Source organism: Priapulus caudatus, unplaced genomic scaffold, assembly GCF_000485595.1.
Source record: "Priapulus caudatus unplaced genomic scaffold, Priapulus_caudatus-5.0.1 Scaffold121, whole genome shotgun sequence".
NCBI classification, from domain to species: Eukaryota; Metazoa; Priapulida; class Priapulimorpha; order Priapulimorphida; family Priapulidae; genus Priapulus; species Priapulus caudatus.
Window position 1 is genome coordinate 105,254 of NW_014577182.1, and position 20,826 is coordinate 126,079.

At 45.3% G+C, this 20,826-nt stretch overlaps 1 protein-coding gene and 1 long non-coding RNA gene across 2 annotated transcripts; both read right to left on the bottom strand.

Annotated features, from left to right (window-relative positions):
* Positions 1-3,080: 3,080 nt before the first annotated feature.
* LOC106805639 (D-galactoside-specific lectin-like) lies at positions 3,081-4,304 on the bottom strand. Its single transcript, XM_014807324.1, has 3 exons — positions 4,221-4,304; positions 3,882-3,929; positions 3,081-3,430 (listed from the first exon to the last, which is right to left on the bottom strand). Exons 2-3 carry the CDS (start codon positions 3,927-3,929, stop codon positions 3,125-3,127), a joined length of 354 nt encoding a protein of 117 aa, XP_014662810.1. The 5' UTR covers positions 4,221-4,304; the 3' UTR covers positions 3,081-3,124.
* Positions 4,305-19,463: 15,159 nt separating this feature from the next.
* LOC106805640 lies at positions 19,464-20,826 on the bottom strand. Its single transcript, XR_001393450.1, has 2 exons — positions 20,784-20,826; positions 19,464-20,339 (listed from the first exon to the last, which is right to left on the bottom strand). It is a non-coding gene; the product is annotated as an uncharacterized LOC106805640 (long non-coding RNA).

Consider the following 20,826-nt stretch of genomic DNA (forward strand, 5'->3'; position numbering starts at 1 on the left):
CTTACATGACATTTCACCACACGGACAACTCCTACATTTCGCCTAATAAGTAGTACGCCCATATCTTGCACTTCAAATATTTTTCACTTTAAAATTACATGTCCTCTCGTGTAATTTTCAAGCTTTGTCAAGCTTACCCAAGCACATTGGGCCCTCCCCCCCCCCACCCCCCTATGTACTATTCGCACACAGATACTAAATTGGATGCTCAATATATAATACGATATCATGAATAACTTGGCGCAATTTCCTTTTGTGCTGTATATCCAGAAACTTTTACTACACAGAATCATAGAATCTTGAACGGCGGCTGGGGTTTTTGTCTGATATTGTTTGTTTTCTCTGTTACGAAATCTGATCCTATAGAATCAAGTAAATTGTATGTGGCTGATTTGCCGTCTAAAAGTGGTTTCTACGCGTTTTTTGCCCCCAAGCAACGCGCGGTACCCGCGCTATTGGATTAGAAAGGTAGGCAGCACAGACTATTCAGTACTATCCGTTGCGCCAGTCACAATAACAACCGACGCACGGCCGCGCCGCGAGTTTTTTTTTCCCAGTCGACATATCCGTTGCAGCGATTTTAGACTGTTCTGATTGGCTGTCACGTCACGTCACTCATCATTCAATCAGAAATGAATCATCATGAATAAAGCCTCCTGATTGGTTGCAAAAACAGGCTGCTTGGCTGATTTACCAATATGGCATGTACTGTTTCTATATATATCCTGATGTGGCGTGTGTCGGACTAAGAACATCTTCGTTACTGTCTGAAGGTCGTTGCTGTTTCGAATCCGGATTTGTTTTTAATTATTTTTTTGTTTTCTGTATTTTGTTCTACTTATCCATATAACTATTATTTTCTACATTAACGGAAAATTTTGCATGGAATTGATTTACAAGCAATTAAATATTTGAGAAAAATTTTTTTTTATAATTTAATTTTATTTATTAGTTGCTTAAAGGTGACGATTTCAGAATATTCAAATAATGATATTTATCAAGAAATGCAATATATATATTATAATAAAACATCTAGAAGAAGATTTGTCAACGCGATTTAATTTATGTAAATCATTGAAAAATATCGAGAATGCAAAATATAGTTAAAAACATCGTCTGCCTTATTCTGAGTCAGTGCATACCCCTGCCTTCGGTAATGCATCGGGCTCTTTTCGGCGGATTCGTGACGTCAACAGTTGTCAAACAGATACTCTGAGGTCACTACAAAGGCAATTGATAAGTTGAGGTATTATTCGCGTTTTATTAATTGATTGACCCAATATCATGGTTGTATGTTCGGCAGTCTCAACTGCACAAATGGAATCTGGAAGTGGCTGATCAGTTTCAGCGCGTATTCCAGAATGTGAAGGAATGATGAGACAGGAACTTGCGCGTGAGAAATGGTTGGAGAACGAAGGGAGGGGGAGAAGCTGGTGGAGGAGAGGAGGGGGAGAAGGGAGGAAGGAGGGGGGGAAGCTGGTGGAGAAGGAGGAGGGCGAGAAGGGAGAGCTGGTGGAGGAGGATAGAGGGGGAGAAGGGAGAAACGGTGGTGCGAAGAAGGAGGGAAAAGGAGAGAGGGGGGGGGGGAAGGAGGGGCGGGGGGGGGAAGAATCCAGGGTGGGAAGTCGGATCGTATCACGCCAACGGACAAAAAACGGGGGGGCGCGGTCGATCTGCTATTTACTCTGGGAGCAACACCGCGGAGAAGCTGCGTGGATAAGCGAGCGAGGGGGGAGAAGGAGAAGCTGGTGGAGGAAGAAGGAGGGGGAGAAAGCTGGGTGGCAGGAAGAAGAGGGGGCAGAAGCGGGCAGAAGCTGGAGGAGAAGGAAAAAGCTGGTGGAAGAAGGAGGAGGCCGGGAGAAGGGAGAAGCTGGTGGCAGAAGCAGAGGGGGAGAAGCTTGGTGGCAGGGAGGAGGAGGGGGAGAAGGCGAGAAGGAGAGGGGGGAGAAGCTGGTGGAGGAGGAGGAGGGGGGAGAAGGGCAGGAAGCTGGAGGAGAAGGAGAGTGGAGAAGCTGGTGGAGAAGAGGAGGGGAGAAGGGAGAAGCTCGGTGGAGAAGGCAGGAGGGGGAGAAGGAGAAGGTGGTGGAGAAGAGAGGAGGCGGGAGAAGCTGGCTGGGAAGGAGGAGGCGGAGAGGGCAGAAGGTGGTGGGAAGGAGGAGGGCGAGAAGCTGGTGGAGAGTAAGGAGGGGGAGAAGGGAGAAGCTGGTGCTGAGAAGAAGGAGGGCGGAGAAGCTGGTTGGAGGAGGAGGATGGGGAGAAGGGAAGAAGGAGGAGGGGGAGAAGCTGGCTTGGAGAAGGGGAGGGGGAGAAGGGAAAAGCGTGGTTGCGAGAAGGAGGAGGCGGAGAAGCTGGTGAGAAGTAGAGGGGGAGAAGGAGAAGCTGGTGGAGAAGAAGGAGGGGGGAGAATGCTGAGTGGAGGAGGAGGATTGGGGAGCAAGGGAGAAGGAGCGAGAGGAGAAGCTGGTGGAGGAGGAGGAGGGGAGAAGGGAAGAGTGGTGAGAGAAGAGGAGTGCGAAAAGCTGCGTGGAAGGAGGAGGGGGAGAAGGGACGGAAGGAGCGCCCCGGTGAGAAGTGGTGGAGAACGGAGGAGCCGGAGGGAGAGGGAGTAAGAGCGAGGTGAGAAGGCTGGTGGAACGAGAAAGAGGAGGGGGAGAAGGGGAAGACCAAGGAGGAGGGGGTGAGAAGGCTGCGGTGGAGGAGGAGGAGCGGGGAGAAGGAGAGAAGCGAGGAGAAGGAGGAGTGGGAAGCTGAGTGAAAGGAGGAGGGGAAAGGAGAAGGTGGTGGAGAAGAGGAATTATCTTCTAAATGTAAGGCGTCGCCTTTTCACAACGAGTACATTTGTTAAAAAATGATAACTTTAGTACAAGAGAAATCCGAAAGATTTAATTTAGTTGATTATTGTTATTTTTGAATGCTTGCACCAATAGTGCTCCCCCAGTGAAATCCCGAGTGTTTGTTTACTTCGAACGAAGTGACAAAATATAGGGTTAGTGATACAATTTAACTATAAACGACTGTAATATAAAAAAAATCATACAACTGTATCGCCACAGTTTTTGTGTGTGAAAATTAGAGTAGTCACTCTAGTCTTCTTAGAAGAAAACTGCCAGTCTGTAGTTCCTCTCTAACTGCAGGTCCAGGTGACGATGGCGTACTTGTGCGTGCCGTAGCAGGGATCACCGCCAAGGCCATCGTTAGTGGCAGCGATCGTGCAGCACTCCTGGCCGTTGCAGTGGGAGACGTAATCGGTGACCTTGTTGAACTGACTGCAGTTGTTTGTGTTGGTTCCAGGACAGAGACCGGCCGAACCCGGCTGCCGGCCGTACGCCACGGACGAAATTCGGATCCGGGTGTCGTCGGGGCAGCAAATGTTGCCGGAAGACCATTCACAGATTGCCTGCCGGTAGGTGACACTCTGTGCCGATGCGACCTGCATAGACGAGTGTATCCCACGCCGTTAAAATGGGATTGTTAATCTAGCTGCATGGGGGCGGCTCTCGTCAAAGTCTCACAAAAGTTTATCCTTAACGTCAATGCACACTATCAATACCCTACTCACTCTCCCTTAATAATCCGTATAAGCAATAATCCGTAAATTTATAACCGTGTTTACTATACTATGAATCCCCGTACGAACTTGTCATATTCCTTCGGCATATGTATAACTAGTGTGAGGAAAAAATATTGCTATGCCATTATACGTTTTGAGTAAACCGCCAAACGTCCACAAAACTTCTGAGATGAGCGAATATTTACGTAGCATTTATGTGCTTTCCAATGCGTCGCATCATATCAAACGCGCAAACATATTATAGCATAATATTAGAATAGAAAATACAGAATTATTGGATTTGCGGATAAATATAGATTATTATACTCACACAGAGTAGTGCCAGCAGGATGCAACCTACGATGATTGAGCTCGCCATCTAAACGTACATAATACGCCATTGCTATCAATACATATAATGTCGTCATCTATCTTTCGTATCAGAGACTAATAACAACATTAATAGTAAAGCTGAATTTTAAGGCCAGTGTAAGTGTAATGAATGTAACAGAATTCGCGATCATCTCCATGCGGACACATGATGGGGTTTCTCTATTGTAAAGATGTCATCAGTTATCGATCAGTTATCAATCACAATATATCGCAATTTTTGGGGATATTCTGTCAACTATGTCAATGATAGTATCAACATAAGTAATAATATACTCACAAAAATCGGTTGTACAACAAACGACGGTTATGATCGGGTAAATATAGTCGATAATTCTTTGTTGTTTTCCTGCGTTGCTCACTGNTTTGATAGTGTAAACGTGTTCAGAGTGATACTACATGACGGTTGACTCGTCTGGGCTAATCTTAAAACCATGTCAGGGATGGGTGGTGCGTGCTCGTACAGTCCATCATGCCTTTTCACATAGGAGCATAATCTGCCTCTCTATTTTAACTGCTTTGGCACAGCTAGATCCTGCTAGTGTCTCAAGGTGACAAACAAGGATGTAGTAACTAGTTTTTGAAAAATCCGGGATTAGAGGTTCCTGGTACTTACTTTAGGAAACTGGCGCCTTAATTGTAGCAATTGGATTGTAAAATATAAATGCATAATTTTGACGGCCCGAGAGTATTTATTAGTTTTAATACACGCTCGGACAATGATGCGTTAAATTGCTATGTTGCAGTATGGGGAGAGTGAAATCATAATAGATTCTAAATAACGCACATTCGAGTAAACCTCAAATATGCCAACTTTCGGACATGAATGTTGTATATATCATATCCGCCTAATTTATTTGTTTACGAATTTCAGAAATACGTTGCATTATTAATCATCTTTATCCCAACATGTTCCGGAAGAGTATGAATATAAGAAAATCAGCCTCGCCTCCATATCCTGCATAATATATATATATATATATATATATATATATATGCGCGCGCGTGTGTGTGTGCGTTCGTGCGTGCGTGCGTGCGTGCGTGTGCGTGTGATCGTAAACTGTACGATCATGCATATTTTGTATATGTAAAAATAAACATGATCGAGGGTCCAAACTAGAGAGGACACAATCATNATCCGCTAAGACATGAAGATAAAACTTTTGTCTTTGTAGCTAGACGCCTTTCTTTCTTTATAGTCTCGCGCCCTGCTTATCGACAACTAGATCAACGTCTTAAAACACAAAATTTCCTCGACTCGCATTCCGCGTCACTATCAAAATCTGATGTGTGGCTGTTTAAATGGGGGAAAATCACGCCATCTACATCCGCTTAACATAATAGAAATTATACTACATGTATCTGGTTAGTTCGTGCAAATAAAACAACATCCCACCTCAGAAAATGTATTTAATATAATATATATATATACAACTATGATAGGATTATAATAGATATACTACTACTATTAATAATATCAATATATATAAGTCCCGATGATTCATCAACTGTCGTGCATTTTGGTACATAACCCCTGCATTGAACCTCTTACGTTCCTATGTCTTTTAGCTCATCTTGCATAGCAGATGCAAGGCTGTAGACTCGCTTTATCGTCCGTGACGCGTCCGTGCGTCCGTCCGGTCGTCCTCCGTACCGTCACAGTTTGGGCAACAAATTCTTTAACCCAGCGCCGTCGACGTACGGTCACGATTAAACGACCGATCTTGCACATGGGGGGGGATCATGTCAAATCTGCACTTAGTGGCTGCGAGGCTGGGTTCAAAGTCAAAGTCAAGAGTGTAAAGAAGGGGGAGCATTAACTCCTTAACTTAAGTAGAAGGGAGAAATGGCCAGAATTGCGCCACAAATCTAAACGGCTCGACTAGCTCGTTGATAGTCGGGTGGTATCTAGCATCATGGAGGAAAGCCATCAGCTGTGCGAAATTGTAGGTCACAGGTCAAAAAACAGGTAAATGGTCCAAGGTTTTGACAGGTTCAGATTTTAAAAAATTTTCTGATGACATTGTCTGAAGGAAGGCGAGAATTGAAAAACTTTATTTTGTTTCAGCGTGACCTATGCAATTCCATTTTATAGACTTTATGAAAACCATGATATATTCTCTTCTGCGACATGCGAATCATTATGTTCGTTGATAACCTTTTGACCGTCAAGAGGAGGAGGTGAGAAACACATTGGATTTATTGTACTGTGATTAACAAAAATTTGAACTGCGTCGGCTTCTGCTATTAGACGGCCCCCTCGCCCCCGCGAGCCTCCCCCCTGTCCCCCTCCCCCAGCCCCTCCTCCCCCAGCGCTCTCTATGCCCTCCCCCGACCCTCCATCTGCGATAGTGGGCGTGTCCTAACAATGATGTGTACGCAACTGCGTGTCTGCATATCTGCGCCTAACAAATGTGGTACTACGCACGACTGAAATTTTACGTTTATAATCGTAGCAACAGACCTCAGATGAGCCCAGACGCTCTGCGGCTCTTGTTATGATTATTTTTGCATCTTACTTTTTGTTTTTATATTTGTTGTTGCCTGTTTGTTTGCTTCTTATACATGTCGCTGCTGTGGTGCATGTTCTTGCTGTTGTTGTCGTCTTGCTCTGCTACCATACTGGCTGTTGTTCGCCGCGGTTGCCATAGAATAACCAAGTGTGATATATCTGCCTATAAACAAACGCATTCTGTATTGAACATTTGCGTTGATCTTTTCATCGCAGCCGCCCGTGCTGGGAAACACGTCACAGAACACAGTCAGAAGAGAACCCCTATTTAACTCGCGAGCGCCGTTTGTAGACAAATGTTTACACGCCGTGCGGCCGCGAACCGAATTCCAAGCCTGCCATTGTGTTAGTCTTGCGCGAAATCGGCCCGGAGGCAGGGCCAGCGTTACTCGTGTTTGCAAGCCGACTTACGGGGCCGCGATGAGCGACTGCGAGTCAGTGCGTGCGCGCGTGCGGTGTCAGTGAGAGGCGAGATGCCAAGCGACCCGGTTCGTCTGCTCTGCTCCCGCCCCGCTGCCGCTACCCCAGCCGCCCTCAGCCGTGCGACCACGACGCGTCTGCGAGCCACCACCCGTAGCAGCTCCGTTAGTCGTAGCCTGGTGGAGAAACTCAGCGAAAGCGCCTGCTTCGTATACGTGGAGCCCGGGATATCAGGAACGTGAGCGAATCCGTCGGGGACGTGAGCGAAGCGTCATACTCATACAACTGTATAGACTTACGTCTAGACGTTCGCGCCTTATAGGAGGTGTACAACAGTAAGCCTCCGCAAATTGTTCACCGTTGCACTATATCGTCTCTAGAAAATGCATTTTTTCGCATTTTTTTCCGCAGAAATTCGGCACTAGAGTGCAATAAGTTGCATTATGCACGCAAGTTAGATGCCTCGTAGACGTCTAGAAAGCATTAGAAGTAAAATTGGTCTTGTTGTGTATTCGTGACATTCCGTCAGGTGGCGTAGCCACAGCGACCGGCTGGCGATTTTTGTGTATGAAATGTGATCCGACTACTTTGTAGAAATTCGCGTCATAGAGCTGGAAAAGTTTCGAGCGGAGCATAGAGCATGAATCTGTAGTTATTTAACATGAATAAAGTGTATCTTGTGTAAGCGCAGTAACAGTTTGAGTATTTTTAATTACTTTCTGTTCGATGCTTGTTCAGGCCTGCAGCCTATGGACGCCCTCTACTGTTGTTCAACAACGACGGGTGAGTGGAACGATACCCGTCCGCGAAGCAGACTACTTACACGGAGACGGCGATCACTACTCAATACGAATTCTCCTATTTATGTCGATTGCTCGAAAAGTGGTTAAGTTTGCTAATCGAACAGTTCGAAGCAAACTTTTGTGTTGATCTGATATGGTATGTAAATAAAAGATCACAAGCTGTACTTCGTTAAATTTCGTGCACTTATTGTGAAAATGAAAATACAAATAGAACTATTTCATCTATCTTGAGTGAGCGCAAGAATGCATGTCAAATGTGAAAATAGGCCTAGAATGTTTCCTAGTGTAGTGGCCGTAGGGGTGGCCACACTGGACTTTCACACGTGCTGTGGTTAGCACGTGTAATTTATTTGTGTCGGGATCATTTTTCGCTCCTACCGCGAAGGTAGGACGGTGATGCAGTAGCAGGAAAACCTAGAGTGAAATGAACGCAAGTCCTTATAGATTGTCTTTATACAACTGATGGTTTTATTCATCATATACAAATAACGTGAATAACGCTCACTGCACGTATCTCGAATATAGCGTAAAGATATATATATAATATATATTGCTCGTGCTGCGTTTACGTTACCTCGTTAGGTGATTACACGTTTAACTTCTCTTAGCTATTCTACGGGTTAATATTGTAGCCGTCTCTGTCTCTCCCAGTCGTGCGCTTTGCGGCTCGGCGCGAGTTCGTGGGTTGGCAGTGTGTCTCCCTGTCGTGTGTAGGCTATAGCTCCCTTAGTATAAGGTATACCTTCTCGGGCGTTGTCCTGCTCGTAGGTGGCTCTCCCTCCGACGGTGTGTGTGCGCTCTCTCTCCCTCAATCGCTCGTTCGTTCGTTCGTTCGTTCGTTCGTTCGTTCGTTCGTTCGTTCGTGGTCGTCCGAAGACTGACTGATTTTACGGTTGGCTCTCGGCTGCTTATATATGACCCTGCGGTGACGTAGGAAGCTGGCAGTACCTCCCTCTCCCGTACGTCGGGTGCCTGGCCGTTGCCTCCCCCCTCGCTTAACACGTGTACAGGTGATGCAATCCCCTTGGTCCAGTGTATGTCCGAGCGTCACACCCTCTGTCTGCCACGTGCTCGGCTAGCGCCGCTCTCTCGCCCGGCGCGTGTACGTGATGGCGCAACACCCTGATCTCCCACATTTGGTAGTCATGGGACCTCTTCCCCCTTGAGGGAAAACTTTCTACCTCTGTTGCGGTGGCTGGTCTCTGGTTGTATGACGTCACCCCCCCTGAAATCTCCACAACTCCCCCCCCCTGAAATCTCCACACTAGTCCTTGTCACAAGCTCCATATAGACATGCAGCGAACTGGCAGCGTACCAGTCTATGTTTACGTCCAACTTCTCAGCTATGTACAAACGACCTATGACCCCGTGACGTCATAGGGCTCCAGTGCGTAATTACGAACTCGCTTATAGACGCCATATTGATATTGTGGATCAAGACTCAAGAGCCGCCCACCAAGAGACTCTGTGGTGTGTTTCTGCAAACAGCACAGGGCGTGCGCGCGGTGTACTTGTGAGTTGTGTGTTGCAGATGAGCATTTCACCGGCATTTACAGGTGATTATAGGCAAAATAGAGTAGAGCTACATTAAGACTTTGGTAGTAATGTAAGGGGTCAACACCGCCACATACGAATCGAAGCCATTCTACAGGATTCACATACAGGCTTCGACACGGGATTCACTGCAAGCCTGACAAGGCCACGGCAGTGGACGTATATATAAGGACCGCCCGGGGTTGACTCGGGGCGCTTCATTCCACCAGACGACCAGAAGAACCGACCGTGTAAGGATCAAACCTTATTATTTATGTGCACAATGCAACAACAACAACAACAACAACAACAACAACAACAACAACAACAAAAACAATAACAACAACTTCAACATAACTCTGGACCCTGGAGAGATCATGCTGCCCCGGCCCGGCGGTAGGTGTCATAATATAACTTGGCTTTGGCCGCTCAGGCCTGTTGCTTATGTTATGTTATGTTATGTTGCCGATGTGTGGGGGAGCCGATGTGTATATCAGCGTTATCACTGACGAATTAACCATGCACGGGCACCGCCCCGTCTGTCACACCGCCTTTGGCAGGCTTCGTTAACGAGTGCAAATGCTTAGTGGACTCTACTAGTACTGTTCATCAAGGCGCAGCGGACTGCGAAATAAAAGACAGCTGCGTGAAATAGACTATATATACTGCGGCGGTTCGTACATGCCACCATGAGGAGGAACACTTTCTGTCACCTAGTTTTTTAGCTCATCTGACGTAGTCAGATGCAGCTTGTAGAATCGCATGAGCGTGCGTCCGTCTGTGCGTCCGTCCGTGCGTCCGTTCAGCCGTGCGTCAACAGTTAGGCACAAATCTTAACCGCTTGACGTACTGTCACGATATTCGGCACATCGGGGGGGATCGTCAAAACGAGTTGGGATGTCGAAGCTGGGGATCAAAGGTCAAAGGTCAAGAGGTGTAAAAGAAGGGGGGACATTCCCTCTTTAACTTAAGGTATAGGGAGGAAATGCAGAATTGCGGCACACATCTAAACGGCTCGACCTAGGCTCGCGATAGTCGGTGTATAGCATCATGGTAGGAAAAGCCATCACTGTGCCAAAATTGGAGGTCACAGGTCAAAGTTTAATGGGGAACAGGGCAGATTTTAGACATTTTTTGAGGACATGGTCTGACAAAGCGATTGAAAAACTTTTTTGTTTCAGCGGTGACCTAGCATTTTTATGGCTTTATTGAAAAAACCATGAAATGTACTTTCTTCTGACATGCGAAGAGTAAGTGTCGGATAACCTATTGACCCTCAAGAGGAGGGTTAAACATGGATTTGTTTACTGTTAGAAAGAATTTGACTGCCGGGTTTGCTAGTAGAATCTATACATGCCTGGATGTATGAGGCTACAACAATGTCACAGTGAAATTTCCAAAGCTAAATTTGGTTGAAGAAGGTTTATGCTCCTTAAATTGTATAATTTCATGGCATTCTGTACTGTCAGTGTGTTACATGTAACGTATGCCACTGCCAGTGGCCACTGCCAGTGCATGTGGTGGTGACAGTACTGTGTAGTTTTTGCCTGCGTTAATTAGTGTAACGAGGATGATGTTACCTGCTTAAATGTAGATCTGTTGTAGCGATGAATAATGAAACTCCAAACTCCAAGCAGTTGTGTTCAGCAAATAGTATATTGTTTCTCAAACCACATACGCTCGCACGCGCAGACGCGTGCCTCGCGCACTCACGTCCGACCCCCTCACAACCAAGCACCTTCTCCTTTATACATTTCTAGATAACAAAGGACGTCGCACGCGCCCGGACAACCACACCTGCCGCCCACATGTACAACTCCCTCTCAACCGTTTCGCATCTCCATCATCCATACTACATCAAACACGCTACCGCCGACCAACACATTATGCAACCACAGTCGCTACATTTCCAATCACTCAACTACTATTTGTGACATCTGCAACCCATACTTTGCATTAGTTACAGGTGGCAGCTCTCTATTTCAGCCTGTAGGCTTGCGTAGGTAAATGGATGAGTGCTTATACCTATTCTGTCTTGCAAATAGTTGTTGCTACTACATACGATGGGAGCTTCCATCTTTAATCTTAAGACACTTAAACGTACGCGCCATCTCGTGGCAACTTTCATAACGATCCCAACGAACATTTCTTTGAGAAGGTTCCTGATACCATCCCTGTGCCTTTCACTGTTTTGGCGTGTATGTGAACACATTTGGGACTAACGTGTATAAGAATCCCACCACTCCACCACAGAGTCACCGCAGTAGACGTTAGATGAGCGCTGTCGCTCTGCGGCACTTGTTCGTTGGATCCGTGCGCTAGCTTTCATTATGGCGCATGGATCCACCATGTTATCTTTTCTTTTCCCTCTGCCGCGCGCACTTCTCTTCTATGCGCGGCCAGTGCTCCATATTTGGCCATCTTCCATATCATTTCAGTTACACTTGCATCACTTCCACTGGGTATCGTTAAACGACTAAATTAAAGTAGTACATGTGCATATCCTGACGAGTTCATTTTCAAATTAAAGCGTTGTGGGAATACATTATACCCGGTTACCTAACTACAGCACCGTACGATCGCGTAGGTATTGCACAAATGTCCGTCTTCGATATAGTCTCTTGGACTTGGAAGACTAATATTTATGAGATTATGAGGTTACAAGCAGCGGCGAAAATTCCAATACCAACCCTATGTACCAGCTACTAGTAGGTGGTTGAGATTCAATCCTCTAGGTGGCACCACATTACAGTCGGATCAATATTCACTGAGGCCGTCTCTAATGGAAATGCAAACGCGTGTCATATTACACGCTCTCCGTGATTAGAACTGATTTATATTTCAAATTTTAGGGATTCAACAGAATTCTATAGCGCAGAACGTATATTGAACCGGAGTCGTCACGCAGCTCATTAAATAGTCACATAACTGCGCGGCCATGTTAACAGACGTGAAAACAAATTGTCTGTCTTCCTGTCATTAAAATACATTATTCACATTCGTTTCAACATTAATAAAGCTTTAAACCAGTTTTTTTATGATTTAGTTGTATAAAAGTAATGAATGTGTACCTATGAAAAAGAGTACGACTCGGTAAATGCTCATCAGAATGTGGTTGGGGGACGTAATATACTGTAGAGATTTCGGTTACACCGAAGACTCTATTTCAAACAACAACACACTACGGGTGTTGCTATCCCCCTAACCCTAACCCTACCCCTAACCCTAACCCTGACCCTAACCCTAACCCTAATCCTAACACTAGTGCTGCCACGTTGCGGTAACCTCCCTCCACGCCCGGGGGATAGCATTACCCTTTATTTACATGCTGATACGTATTTAGTCCTGTTGCGTCAGCTGAAATTGGCCGAGTAATTTTCCATTCGTATTCTATTCTAATTATCTTTTTATTTATTGCCTCCTTAACCTTTTAATCTGCACTTTACTACTGCTAGACTTTTCCCTTATCTGATTTTGTGTATTGATTTCTTAAATGGAATTTGTGTGTAACCTGCTTGGTGTTCCAATCCAGGTTTTTAGTTATTCCAAAATGGCCGCGCCCTGTAGTGTGTGGGTAATGCTATCCCCCGGGCGTGGAGGGAGGTTACCGCAACGTGGCAGCACTAGTGTTAGGATAGTGTTAGGATTGGGTAATGCTATCCCCCGGGCGTGGAGGGAGGTTACCGCAACGTGGCAGCACTAGTGTTAGGATTAGTGTTGGAGGTGTTGGAGTTAGGGTTACCGGATGAGTACTGATTTTGAAGTATACTTCAACTGTATCACGTGACCCTCCCTCCACGCCCGGGGGATAGCAACACCCGTAAATACACGCCAGCAACGAGGCAGAGCACACGGGGATTATCGCACCGAAGCGATGCCAGCTGGAGGCGGCCGCTGCTTGTTGCTAGGGGAAGGGGGGAATCGTACACGTCCAGGTAGCAACCAGGCCGTAAATAAGGCGGCCGAAAAGCCGTACAATTAAAGCAGAACGCCGGGGCAGCCGCTCCTATAGGAGCACCAAAGACTCGGATCACCAAAGAATCGGATCACTGACTACAAGACTCGGATCACCAAAGAATCGGATCACTGACTACAAGACTCGGATCACTACAAGACTCGGATCACCGCTCACTATTCATTAGGAGCACCGATACGGGGAGCACTGACCCGAAAGAAGGGGGAGCATCGGCCAATCGGAGCACCGACACTGGGAACACCGGCTCAGTAGGAGCACTGAAGAGCACAGTAGAGAGAGACTAGCTCACCCCGGGGAAGATAGGAGAAAGAAGATAGACGAGCGACGACAGAAGAAGGAAGAGAGAAGATAGAAGAGCGAAGAAAGAAGAACGAAGAGAGAAGGCAGAAGATAGAAGAAAAGATAGAGAAGATAGAAGAAAGAAGATAGAAGACAGAAGATAGAAGAGGGAAGACAGAAGAAAGAAGATAGAAAAGGGGAGACAGAAGAAAGAAGATAAAAGAAAGAAGACAGAAGAAAGAAGACAGAAGAAAGAAGATAGAAGAAAAAAGATAGAAGAGAGAAAACAGAAGAAAGAAGACAAAAGGGAGAAGACAGAAGCAAGAAGATAGAAGAGGGAAGACAGAAGAAAGAAGATAGAAGAGAGAAGACAGAAGAAATAAGATAGAAGAAAGAAGAAGGAAGACAGACGAAAGAAGATAGAAAAGAGAAGACAGAAGAAAGAAGATAGAAGAAAGAAGATAGAAGATAGAAGACAGAAGAAAGAAGACAGAAGAACGAAGACAGAAGAAGGAAGTACGAAGATAGAAGAGAGAAGACAGAAGAAAGAAGATAGAAGAGAGAAGATAGAAGATAGAAGACAAAAGAAAGAAGAAAGAAGATAGAAGAGAGACGACAGAAGAAAGAAGAAGAAGGAACGAGAAGCGGCGCGAGAAGACCGAAAAAAGGAGGGAGGAGAACGCCGAGAGCCGACTACAGGTGCCGTTACCTCTTATGCTCACTCCAGGCGATCTCAATAGATACGTCGGGTTCGCGTTCACGCCGAAGCCCTATAATTTTATTCTGGCACGTAACATTTCCCTGGCCTTATGTCATAATATACTATAGTTACGACTAACAGTACGTCACGCAGTCAGAGCACTTATAACGTCTCGGTTAAGCACAATATCCGATACTGCATAACTGGAGTGTGTATGTGATAAATAAAACCACCGGTTCCGTATACTTAAGAACTTGCGTTGTGTTTATTTGTCTCATTGTTTTGTCTCCTGCTGCCACGCAACACAGTCCCGCTTTGCCACCGGGAGCAAGAACTGATTCCAAAAAATAATCGTGCATTCAAAACGCACATAATTCGCGTAGCGGCTACCCCTAGGGCCACTACAATACCACCTACAGATTTTTCACAGACAGAATATATACTATAGTATTGCAATTCATTTTCACTATATATTTCTTTACGCACACTTTATTTTAAATCAACTAAAATACTTTTCGCCACGTTCTAGAAAAATCAAGTATTATAGCCGTTTGGGTCCTCATGCTGGACCCCCGGCCCTACCTCATTATTATAATATAATGATCCAGTATAATAATTGGGGCGTCCGGCTAACAAGTAACGTTCCCGTAAGGTTCCTGGGATGTTGTCGTTCGATTGCGTAAACACAATCATGATCGTTCGAGGAACGTGGTACACTATCATTACAATCAAAGTCATTTTGAGAACGGTATCATTATGTAACAATTAAGATTTCTAGAACGTGGCACACTATCATTACAATCAAAGTCATTTTGAGAACGGTATCATTATGTAACAATTAAGATTCCTAGAACGTGGCACACTACCGCACGTGAAATATTGCGCAGCTATATGTTCCGGAAATGTGCCGGTTTGGTTACGTAAATAGCGTTCGTGAATACGTTCTAGTAACATTCTGGGTTACGAAGTGCACTACCGCACGTAAAACGTTGCGTAGTAATGTTCAGGGACGGAGACGCATGTTGTATATTTTACCAATGTACCGTCATTAAATTGATAAAAGATTTAATAAATAAATAAATCATGAGATCTTTATATGAAGGTAATAGAATAGACATTTTACATTGTCAAACTACTCGCAAGTATGTGGTCTCTACTTTAAATGTTTTAATAACACAAAATAGTGCTTATTTTGGCATGCTACAGTATATGAAAGTTCAGGAATCTGGACACGTGATAATTAAGAAAGGCAGGCATTTGTCGTAGAGATTTGCCATTTTTCAAACGACTCGTGAATATGTGCTTAGGTAGATGGCTAATTTCAACGGTTTATTCCCATTTCGCAATTTCCCACTTCGCCATAAAAAAATTCCCACTTCGCCATTTGCCATTTTGCCATTTCCCGTTTCGCCAGTTTCCCACTTCGCCGGTTTCCCATTTCGCCAGTTTCCCACTTCGCCGGTTTCCCATTTCGCCAGTTTCCCGTTACGAAGGCTATTATAATAGATCAGCAGGACTCAACGGTTGCCTTCCTGGCAGCATTACATACATGTTGATTAGTAGGTGATCAGAGCTGCTGATTTCTGGCATATGTAAATATGTACAATTGTACATGTAAATATGTGTATATTCCAATACTCTAATAGAGCAAGTCAAAATTTGAATTATGTTCTTGTGAATTCACACTCGATCCCCGTAGCTATATAGTTGCACACGTATCACAACTGTAGCATATGGTTATTGTCTTACACTATTGTCAAGCCGACTGCAGCTTTCATAGATTTTAAGTTTGACACCCATCAAGTGTTAGTCTTATAATAACAAGACTTAGTCACTTACTACAATTACCTAGTACTCCTCTCAGAGCAATATAACCAGTTTGTGATTGAATGCATGGTCGTATTATTAGAATGAACAAGTGTACAATATACGCATGCAGTGTATTCAGCCAAGTGCATACTTGACATTATATTTAAACGTGTACACATGGTTGCAAGAATGTTACATTACAACGTTATTCCACAACGTTGTGGCCACGTTCAGGGGAGTCTACAAATTTACGTTGCCACAATGTCGTATCACAACGTTTTCACAACGTAAGTAAAACGTTGTGACAACGTTGCCACAACGTCAACTGGTTAGCTGGGTAGACTTTAAATTTTCCATAATGAAACACACACGAACATCAGTCAAATATGATTTTATCCAATTACAGTTGATAGGCATATACTTTGAAAACACCACGGTGACTTGACCTTTAAACACCTTGTTGATGCTACCCTACAATTGCAATCACTATTGCCAACAGCATATCGAATACGTGGGGCTACATCTTCGGTGCAAGACAGCCAAGTACAATTTAACGTTAGGGTTTTCACAGAAATTTACTTTCACTTGTTTTCTACACAAAGTTAAATACACTTACCTGTGGAAATTAATTAAGTCTTTCCACATCCCTTCTTCAAGCGATTCCTGCAGTTGACAGCCGCGCAAAACGGCATTTTGATAAAGTTGTAGCTGAGTTTGTAAAAGGGAGCAATCCGTACGTACACAAGTGAAGCAATCGAAGCGAAGCAATCAAATGAGACACACGTGGACGTGCACACCCACCCACGCATATATATTGTCAGCGCGAATATAGGTGGTGTACGACGGTAGGGGCTCTTCTGCAGGTCATACATGTACCTACATACATACATGAATCTCAATAAACATATTACATAACTCCTCAGCACATACAAAAGAATAAACACCCACTTCCCCCACTTTATCCCGGGTGTGCATATGGTTACGCGGATAATCTTCACCTCTGCAGATGTGCTGCCCTCCTGCGGCAACTCTTTCTAGCGGCTAACCCCATTCGCACGGCGATCGATTCTTCTATATTGTTATAGTTCAGTGGTACAGTCTCACCTTCAGTCTAAAATGCCCTCATCAAAACAAAAGACAGTGGTCGCTTCTTCTTAAAATAGTGGGAGTGGGTGCACGGGGACAGTGCAGGGGTTAGTGTAGGGGCCGGGGTGAAATGGGTACATAGCTGCTGCCTGCGACACTTACATGACATTTCACGACAGGGACAACTCCTACATTTCGCCTAATAAGTAGTACGCCATATCTGCACTCAAAATATTTTCACTTTAAAATACATGTCCTTCGTGTAATTTTTAACTTTGCAGCTACCCAAGACATTGCCCCCCCCCTATGTACCTACGGACACAGATACCTAGGTACCTAGATACCAATTGGATGCTCAATATATAATACGCAGTATTCATGATAACTTGGCGCAATTCCTTTGTGCTGTATATCCAGAAACTTTTACTACACAGAATCATTGAATCGTTAGAACCGTTTTTGTCTGAATATTGTTTGTTTCTCTGTTACGAATCTATTCTTAGAATCAAGTAAATGTATGTGGCTGAATTTGCTCTAAAAGTGGTTTCTACGCGTTTTTCCCCCAAGCAACGCCGGGTACCCGGCTAGTTGGATTAGAAAAGTAGGCACACCGACTATTCAGTACTATCTGTTGCGCCAGTCACACATACACGACGCACGGCCCGCGCACTGAAAAATTATCAATTTATGGCCAGTGCGTTGTCTTTCGCTGGGTGTGCGTCAGCATTCGTTACTCGTTCGTCGAGCGCGCTGGACCAACGCTTTGCATTCGTTCAAGTTGATTCGTTGTCATTCGCTGTGTGCGTCGGGATTTTTGAGCATGCACAAAAATGTGCGCGGAGCTCGACGCATAAATAATATACACGCCAGAAGGACGGCAGACACGCGCAGAGCGCGCTGGACCAACGCCAGACACATGCGGAGCACACGCTGGGTATTCGTTGTATGTTCGTCGGCTGAGGTGTAGCGAACACCTAGTGCACACCTCGCGCACACCTAGCGTGCTTCTAACGCATGTCCAGCGAACATGCAGCGAATATGGGCGTGCTGAACGAGTGCTGAACGAGTCTGTAGCGCGCCCAGCGTTCCTCTAGCGTGTTCCTAGCGTATACGCAGCGTGTAGCCATGGGTACATAAACGGGTCCCGCCCCACCTGCTCATCATCACTTCTCCTCCGACCCTCATGGGTGATGACAAAAGGTTCCTGCTGATCGTGTCTAGAAGAACCACCTCAGACCTTCGCTGGCTGTGCGTTGAATGCGCGGTGCATGCGCGGACCATTCGTTCCGTGTGCTAGCAACACGCTGTGCATTCGTATACGCTCTGTATGCGCCCTGTATACGCGCAGCGCGCTAGCAACACGCTGTGCATTCGTTGTCGACTCGCTAGCTTCTCCCAAATCCTGACAAAAGTTGGGCGCACAACGACGCACTGATCTTATTTTCCATTTTTTGATTAATTTTTAATGCGCGGGCCGTGCGTCACGTATGTGTGACTAGGCCATTAGACTATGGTAGGCACTCGCGAAATAGTGGCGACACCTTTCGAGTAAAAACGCATGTTTCCATATAACCACAGTGGTAATTTTAGCTATATATATGTCAGAAGTAGAAGTAGTGATTCCCTACTATTACTTCCTGTATACTGTCCCGTCTGTCGTCCCGGTCGTGTGTGTCGTGTGGTGAAGCCGTGTGTGTGTGTGCTCGTGCTTGCCTGTGCCCTCTCTGCTGTGTGTGTGCTGGTCTTGTGTGTGGTGTGTGGGCCGCTTGTGTGCGTGCGTGGGTCGGGGTGTTGTGGTAGTGTGTGTGTGGGTGATGTGTGTGTGATGTGTGTGTGGTGTGGTGTGTGTGTGCCTCGCTGTGTGTGTGGGTTGTGGGTTGTGTGTGCTTGCCAGTGTGTGCCCTGTGTGTGTGGTTTGTGTGTGATGCCTGTGTGTAGGCTGTGTGCGTCGCGTGCGTGCCCCCGTGTGTGTGCTGTGGTGTGTGTGTGTGTGCTGGTGTGTGTGCGCTCGCCCCGGTGTGTGTGTGTGTGTGTGTCCGTCAACTGATGTGTGCTGCGCGCGACAAATCAGCAACCGTGTGTGATGTGTGTGTGTGATGTGTGTGTGTGTGAATGCGTGTGTGTAATAAGCATGTGTGTGTGATAAGTGGGTTTTGATGTCTGATTGCTGTGATATGTGTGTATGATGTGTATCAGTCGGTAGTGTGACCTGTTGCCGTGGTGGTTGTGTGTGTTGTGTGTGCTGTGTGGCTGATGATGTGTGTGTGATGTGTGTGATGATGTGTGCTGTTGTGTGTGTCTAGTCATGTTCTGTCTGTAGCGTGAGGTATTTACTAGGTCTTCTTCTTCTTCATGATCTGTATATTTTCTCTAATAAGAAAAAAAAACTAGAATGGATGCGATGTGCATGCTAAAAAAGTAATATTTAATTGAAATGCGATTGTAATTCATACCCGGCATTGTAAGAATACCCGGCGACTCAAAGCGAATTGAAGCATATAGAATATGGTATATGCTCTAGTTATCTTGCTAAAAATAAAAGCTAGTGAGGAAATAATACATTTGCACAGAGTCTGCCACGTGAAAATTAAGAAAGCATAACTGTCTATCCCATCTCTCTCTCTAAATGTAAGGCATCGCCTTTTCACAACGAGTACATTTGTCAAAAAATGATAACTTTAGTACAAGACAAATCCGAAAGATTTAATTTAGTTGATTATTGATATTTTTGAATGCTTGCACCAATAGTGCTCCCCCAGTGAAATCCCGAGTGTTTGTTTACTTCGAACGAAGTGACAAAATATAGGGTTAGTGATACAATTGAACTATAAACGACTGTAATATAAAGAAAATCATACAACTGTATCGCCACAGTTTTTGTGTGTGCAAATTAGTACTGCATATAGTGAGATAGTCGCTCTAGTCTTCTTAGAAGAAAACTGCCAGTCTGTAGTTCCTCTCTAACTGCAGGTCCAGGTGACGATGGCGTACTTTTGCGTGCCGTAGCAGGGATCACCGCCAAGGCCATCGTTAGTAGCATGGATGGTGCAGCACTCCTGGCCACTGCAGTAGGAGACGTAACTGGAGACTTTGTTGAACCGAACGCAGTAATTTGTATCTGTGTTGGCTCCAGGACAGAGACCGACCGAACCCGGCTGCCGGCCGTACGCCGCGGACAAAATTCGGATCCGGGTGTCGCCGGGGCAGCAAATGTTGCCGGAAGACCTTTCACAGATTGCTTGCCGGTAGGTGACACGGCTGTCTAGCTGTGCCGATGCGACCTGCGTAGACGAGTGTATCCCACGCCGTTGAAACGGGATTGTTAATCTAGCTGCATTGGGGCGGCTCTCGTTAAAGTCTCACAAAAGTTTATCCTTAACGTCAATGCACACTATCAATACCCTACTCACTCCCCCTTAATAATCCGTATAAACCGTATAACTCTATAACCGTGTTTACTGTACTATGAATCCCCGTACGAACTTGTCATATTCCTTCGGCATATGTATAGCTAGTGTGAGGAAAAAAATATTGCTATGCCATTATACGTTTTGAGTATACCGCCAAACTTCCACAAAACTTCTGAGATGGGCGAATATTTACGTAGCATTTATGTGCTTTCCGATGCGTCGCATCATATCAAACGCGCAAACATATAGCATAATATTAGAATAGAAAATACAGAATTATTGGATTTGCAGATAAATATAGATTATTATACTCACACAGAGTAGTGCCAGCAGGATGCAACCTACGATGATTGAGCTC